Source organism: Montipora capricornis, chromosome 9, assembly GCF_036669925.1.
Source record: "Montipora capricornis isolate CH-2021 chromosome 9, ASM3666992v2, whole genome shotgun sequence".
NCBI lineage: Eukaryota > Metazoa > Cnidaria > Anthozoa > Scleractinia > Acroporidae > Montipora > Montipora capricornis.
Window position 1 is genome coordinate 44,578,309 of NC_090891.1, and position 7,500 is coordinate 44,585,808.

Sequence of the window (7,500 nt, forward strand, 5' to 3'; positions counted from 1 at the left end):
AAAATAATGAGTACCGGTACATCTGCAATTAAATCCCAGCAAATGCACTTCTTATTAAATACCTCTTGCTAACCAAGTTCGAGGTCTGTACTGTAAGTTATCAACCTTTTAGTTTTCATTGATTTATGGCACAAGCGCAAAGCGTGTGGGCCACAAATCAACAGGACAAAACAAGGATCCGTAACTTTCAGTAAGGACAGAGAAAGCGACGTTAGTAAGATATTTAATATATCTTTGAGGTAATCAGGCAAACTGGAAACTAGTTGAAGATAATTATGATGTTGTACTGCCACAAAGATTGCCATGCCAAAACCCAAAACAAATAAATCTTCTTGGCTTTTTGAAATGATTAAAGTTTCTTGCAAGATTCAAGGGTTTTACAAGTTTATGTAACATAGCTGACAGAAAAAACTTGCTAGAGAATGTTTTATCAAAATTTCAAATTTGGTCCGTGCATAAATCAACGGAAAAAAACTTGGTCCATAACTTACAGTAGGTTAGTAAGAGGTATATTATTTTTCTAAATTCAAAATAATTTTGTTGACTAATAAACAAATTAATTTATTACTTGATTCTGACAGGATGACAGCAAATCCTAAAATAATGAACTCTGTACATACTCAATTAAGTTTACTTAATTTGCGAGCAAATGCATATGACTAAGAAGTGCAAAATCAAAACAAAACAAAAAGAGGCATAATACATAGTACAAACCTGGATGAAAGTTCTTAATAGCTGAATAGAAACTTGTATTTCAAACCCAAAGACAACTTACTATTCAGTCTTTTCTCAAGAATACACTTAGTGGAGTGTTTTAAACAAAAAGGTGCTGTTCTCGCACAATATCTGGATACCAGTTATCACAACATTTCGAGAGTTCTCAAATTGGAAAACCTTAACAGGGATTTCAATATCTTTTGAAGTAGATGCCTGGGCTAGTCAGAGTAAGCGGCAGTCACTCTGGTCATTTATAAGGGTTTGAGTGATAATCAAGGCAGAGTAGCCGGCGGCGAGAGGCAAATTCCTGACAACATAGAGGGCAGTATACTCCCGGTAACCAGCTTCTAATGAAACCCCTGCTTAAAGAAGACAGTCTAACACAGTTTTTGAGTAGATGTAGAATGTTGTTCATCCTTCAGCCCTAAATTGTCAGACTCCATTGTCAAGTAAATTTGTCTGATGTTAGGCAGACTAAAATCGATAAAAAGAAAACTAAATATTCAATAGCAGTTGCTATTGTTAGTAAATACAAATTACATGTATTAATTTATCTCGAGTTCGCAGTAGCAATTGCTTGTAACTTTTCTAGTCATTTTAATTATGTAATAATTATTAACTAGACTTTCACACAAGAGTCAAGAGAGTCCTGTAGGACACTTGGGAAAACAAAACTATCTGTTTCACTTGGGACCGTACATTAAGTGAATATTGTAATAATCAGAACATAAAAAAAGGAAGATAAAAATTAATGCTTTTCACTTCCCGATATCAAATTATTTTTTAAAGCACACTCTCTGTCATTACCTTGTCACAAATGGATTCATGTTTATTTCCGCATATGGACCTACAGAAATACACAGAGCTGCTTGTTTTAAAATGCTGCAAAAATGTTGGTGGTCAAACTCAAGCTCGTAAGTAAGTAAGTAAAGTCTTTATTTCATGAGGGTGAGCACGTAATAGCAGATCGAAGCTAATAAACTTGTGGCCCTCAAGCTCGTCAAGAGAAGCAAAGTGGATACAGGGACAAGACCTTTTGCTTCTACATGTATGGGGTTAGTTTCTAATGAACGTGTGGTGTTGCATGTTGGTCAAGAGGAAAATGGAAACTATTTTGGTTGTATCAAATAAGAGTACATTAACCATTGCAGGAAAATTGTAATATATGTAGATTTAGCCAAGCCTAAAAGTAGAGCTCCTAGGTCTTTTATTCTTATGATATGTTAACCTGGCTTGACTCTGCAATCTTATTGAAACCCAGTGCCTGGTCGGCGGTCAACTTCAAAACAACAGCTGACCTTGATAAGCTCTAATCTTGAGCCCACGATATGGTCATGTGATACTGGTCAGTGGATACCTTGTTTTGACAGGTGTCAATTGACCATAATATGGGTGTCCAATATCAAAGACATACAGTATGCTGTAAACTAGCTGGAGACGAGTAAGTGTATACAAGTATTGATTCTCTAAACTTGAGCCCATGAAACAGTCACATGATACTGGTCACATTGGCATACATGCGAGGGTGGCCAATACCAAATTTCTTACCAAGGCCGGCATGGAGCTGCACTATAAAAAAACCTGATGTCTCAAGCATTAGCAAATTTCTCAGAGAAAAGTGCTACCGGTACTGCTCTGCTCAGCTCTGCTCAGCTCAGCTCAGCTTCAGCTCAGCTCAGCTCAGCTCAGCTGCACCATTATAAATCTAGCCGCAAGAGCTAATGCTACAAAATTTGATCTAAAGTTTCCCAAGTAAATGCGTCACGCATTTCAAAATACAGGCACCTGGTCCAAATCTTCTCAGATACGTCCAGAAATGCATGTAATTTGATGCACGCCGATTTCAATAAGCGTCACAAAAATTGATGTCCCCTGGCTCTTCTCCCTACATGTAACTTAAACATCTCTTGTGTCTGGGAATACAGACAATTAACATCAAGAAGTGTCCCCTAATCTCTGGTCCTCAAGTACATTATTTTGTAAAGAGAAACAGCTGCATTTACCCTGACCAAAAAATAATGCCAACCCTTACACTTCTCTTATTGCTAAAAATAGGTCTACAGCAAATGCTTAGAATTAAAGGAACACCATGTGCTTGATAACAAAATTGGTCATGCGTCTAATTACAAGTTTGCATTCCTGGACAATCCATGAGTGGAATTTTTTGAGAGTCCAGTTTACTACATGTACGAGGTGTCAACTTTGCATTACATGTACATTAGACATTGCCTAACACTGTTTTGGCTCAAAACATTACCTGCAGTGGCATAATCCCAAAAAGCTAATGCACCATGTCTGTGCAAACAAGCAGTAACAGCGTTGGTTTCTGTTAAAATCCCAGTCACATTTGATGCCACAGAAAAACACCCAATCAGCTGCTTTCCTTTCGAAGAATTGAGCTATAATTATGATGATACAAAAGGTTAAATTATACACTGTATTTTATTACTTTTCTGCAATGTTGTCATGGACCTAGAAAGGTAATCAAACTTGACACCTAATAATTCATAAACTTATTACTATTATTATTGAAATTGAATTATTGAAAACCATGCATTCCTTTGGTTGAAAGTGAGATCATAGGGTTTCGTAATGCAATGAAATTAATTGGTAAAGGTTAATGCAATAGGTAGGTACATGTACGCTGCATTTCAGTTTTTTTATGCTACTTCAATTTTCATTTTCCTTTGTTTCAGATTACCATTTGTTACCAGTAATATTGGACAAAGAATAATCAAAATTGAACCGGTTTGAAAAATTTTTAACTGAGAACAAATTTGAACCCCCCATAGGTATACTACATGTAGGTATATATTCTGCACGAAGTGCATCTACCAAACATTATTATTGTCCTCACTTTAGAATTAATATAAGGAAGTTTTGTCCCACCATTGTTGGTAAATACTATTGGAATGACCTCCAGCTTTCTGTTCGTAGTATAATTTCATTTAAACTTCTTTTTAAAAAGGCACTTTACAACATAATATTATTGAACGTAGTGGATTGCAGTCGTGGTGTGTGTGGGTGTGGGTGTACTTATGCGTGTGTTCACGTCTTTGTGCTGGAAAAATGATACATTAATAGAAGTTATTTCAAGGGCCTCTTCTACATGTAGTCTTTATTATAATTACAATATTGTGCCCTTCTCCATTCTTGTTTCTCTTCTTTCTTAGATTCTAATAATTATACTGTAACGTGATGAATGGAGGAAAAATATATATGAAATAAAGGTATAGGTAATTATGCAATGAAAATAATACTGCAACAAAACAATAACAGTTACATAATTATTATTACTAAACAACAAAACTACTGTCAAAATGTTTGCCCTTGGCCATCTCTACACCGGGCTCCTCAAGACTTTTACCAATGACTGCAGCAGCTTTGCAATATCAATAATACTTGATATAAGTATACAGTCATGTAACTGCATGGGATTCTCAACAAGTTCACTTGTTTGGGCTGTACTACAAACAAACCTCAAGTTTCAATTCCAAATCAGCTAAGTCAACCAATCCATGTGAATCTTGCTTGATCCATACAACCTTTAGAATGTAAAATTTATCAATTTTTTTTAGAGTGATAACCAAGTAAAATGCAGTAAAGAGCAAATTTCCCACTAGTGATGGGCAGCCATAAATTTGGTTGGCTAACCACAAGAAAAGAAGTGCATTGGAACAAAACCAGACTACAATTTTACAAAAGATTGTCTGATGGTATACCAATAATTATTTTGGAAGTCCATGACATCATGTGCAAGGCCCATTCTTTAGGTCAATGAAAGTTAATAGACCCATATCACTCAATGTCCAAACAAACAACGGTTGGCCAACTGTTGCCCGACAGGTTTTTTCAGGGAGCTGTTCTTCACTTTTACCTTGTAAAATTATGCATCTATTTGCTTGCACCTGCAAAACACACTTGTTTTGCTTGCCACAGCCAATTGTATGGGGAAGCACTTGACTGACACTTCAGACCATGCTCAAATTAGTTCAGAGAAACATTGAGTATTTGTCTTTAAAACATTACGACAATTAATTTTTAATAATGGAGAGTAGGTGCCATAAAAGTAGCAAGAGAGGAGGCAGCACTCTCCTCAGCAGCAAAGACGTTATCAGGGCAACAGTCACAGTCCACCTCCCAGGCACCCATGAGAAAACCAGTGTGACTGGAATGTATACTTGCCCAAAAATAATTATGGGAGGGACGGAGGGACGGAAAAGAGGCAAGCAAGCCAAAAAGCAACTTGAGCCAAAGCACACAGCAATGCCCCTGCAAACCTCCCTGGAGTCCCCCCAAATATGCCAGGCAAAACCACTCCATTGGCTTGGTTTTAACTTTTTCTAAATTATATTTAGCCTCATTTAAATTACAATAGGCTGGAGTTAATTAATTATTATTAATTTTATAAACCAATCATAATCTGATATAAAAAGATGATGAAACAATTTAAACAAAAGGAAAGAAAACAATAATTATTACGTGACAGTAACATAGTTATATTTGTCCAAGATATACCTCTGCTTCAAGTTCTTTCCAAGGAAGAAGATTTGAATGATGCTCAAATGGTCCAACAAACACAACCTGATAACAGAAAAAACAGCTGGTGAGATGCTTTGATTTGGCCTTTTTTATGCTTCTGCCATTCATTGACCTGACTGTGGCATGCCTAAAGCTTACAGTAGTAGTACTAGTTTTGTGCTTGAAATAATATCAAGCTGCAAAATAATCCAAAATACCTTAAGTTAAATATAAACTACATGTTTTCCACAAAAAAATAATTACTAATACTAATTATTACTGGTATTGTTTAACCCTTTGACGTCCAAACCGGCCTTAACCGGCCAGACTTAGTACCGGTATTTTACTCTGTCTAACGCCAGACGATTTTACTGGTCAATGGAGAACCCCTGGGAATCAATGGGTTAAATCCTCACACGAGTGCCATGCTTGTCTTGAGTCATGCTTGATTCTTGTATTTAATTCAGATATGGCAGATGAGCAATGCAACAAACATGCCTCTGCCAGTTTAGGACTTTGAATAAGAATAGGAATTCCTTAATTATATTTCACTTTGATTCCAAGTTTGAGGAAAATAATATCAAATTAAAATAAAATTTTTAATGATAACTATTAATTACAGCAACCTTTGATCCTGAACAGGCAGAGGAAACCCTCTCTCTCCCTAACCCTTGTTCAAAGAACAGTCAATGATTTAATGCTAATTAATTCTTAATTGACTAATACATGTAATAAAGTTGGAGTTACAGCATTAGCACTAGTTACCGGAGGTTTCTTCAAATCAAGGGCATGAATTAACTTGTGAACAGCTCCCGTGGCACCATTTCCCACAAATATTACAGAATCATGTTCACTTGCATTCACCGCATTTCTGATGATGTCCCTTGAATAACCCAAAAGTATCAATATGGTATCAGTAAAACAGTATTTAAAGGAAATGATCAATTTCACACTAAACCAGTCAATCAGTTGGAATCATTTGTTTCCCATGGGGTGCGGGAGCAATGAGCGAAATCAGCAAGTGTTATTAATTAAATCTTTAGCATCAATCTTTGGGGTGAAAGGGTTGGCTGAAATTAAGGCACCCTATGAATCTCAAAATGAGCGAAATAATATGTGAAATGAATGCTAATGCGGTTCTTTAACCAACTGAGCTATTGAGACCACTGGTGTTGGGAGCTGGTCATTTGTGGGTTCCATTGTTCCAGTGATGAATGAATCAATGAACGAAAATGATATCTGTTATGAAGTGAATCATACACTGAACCACTTGAGTGGAGTTATCATAATGATCCTCGCAGTTATGAACGCAATTTTAACAATCATTGCATACTAGAGAAGACTAGAGAAGACTAGATCAATGGGGTTGATCCTATGACCTCTCAATGCCAGTGCAACGCTCTAACCAACTGAGTTATGAAGCCACACATGATCAGCACATTGGAAACCACATCAGCTCCCAACATCAGTGGCTTCATAGCTCAGGTGGTTAGAGCGTCCCACTGGCATCGTGAGGTCACAGGTTCAACCCCTGTTGAATTCCTGAATTTTTCAGGCTTCTCCATGCAATTTTAAAATAATTGGCTTCATAACAGCGAGGATCATAGCTCCACTTGATTTCATAACTGCAGTTCGATACATGATTTCATATATCATTTCGTTCATTGATTCATTCATCATGGAACACTGGAACCCACGAATGACCAGCTCCCAACATCAGTGGCTTCATAGCTCAGTTATTTAGAGAGAGGGTCACACCAGTATCGCAAGGTCACGTGGGCAAACCCTGTTGAATTCCTGAATTTTTCAGGCTTCTGTATGCAATAGTTAAAAATGTGTTTACTTCATAACTGCGAGGATCATAGCTCCACTTGAATCTCAAAATAGTACAAATCTTTGTTTACATTTTTCAGCATTTTAGGAAATGCATCTAAGGAGGAGGCAACATCGAAAAATAAGATTCCAAACCAACTTTGACTGGAAAGTGAGTGTTGTAAAACCAAAACCAAAGTAATTACTTTGGCCAATCAAAAAGGATGGAGACAATCCCGTAAACCAATCAACACTCAAAGTAATTACACACAACCGACCCAAAGCACGGGAAAATGCACGCATGAGGCACAATTGGTTTTGGTTTTTACTTCTGATTGGTTGAAAAAGCGGTGCGAGAACTTTGAACCAATCACTGAGTGAAGTAATGCAAAACCAAAGTAATTCGCTAATTACTTTCGACACTCAACTGAAAATCGCTCTAAGCTGACC

At 36.8% G+C, this 7,500-nt stretch overlaps 1 protein-coding gene across 2 annotated transcripts in view; it reads right to left on the minus strand.

The window, feature by feature from the left end:
- Positions 1–7,500, minus strand: part of LOC138015344 (uncharacterized) — a 33,830-nt gene that overhangs the window by 18,533 nt on the left and 7,797 nt on the right. For both annotated transcript variants that reach the window (XR_011125539.1, XM_068862344.1), the window contains exons 3-8: position 7,500; positions 6,004–6,121; positions 5,236–5,301; positions 4,197–4,262; positions 2,975–3,116; positions 1,525–1,564 (exon numbers count right to left, since the gene is read on the minus strand). The exon at position 7,500 is cut by the window's right edge and continues 116 nt beyond it. Coding sequence is in view for 1 of the 2 variants with exons in the window: in XM_068862344.1 (XP_068718445.1) it covers positions 1,525–1,564; positions 2,975–3,116; positions 4,197–4,262; positions 5,236–5,301; positions 6,004–6,121; position 7,500 (433 nt within the window). In the remaining variant the exon portion in view is untranslated. The remainder of the gene's footprint in view (positions 1–1,524; positions 1,565–2,974; positions 3,117–4,196; positions 4,263–5,235; positions 5,302–6,003; positions 6,122–7,499) is intronic.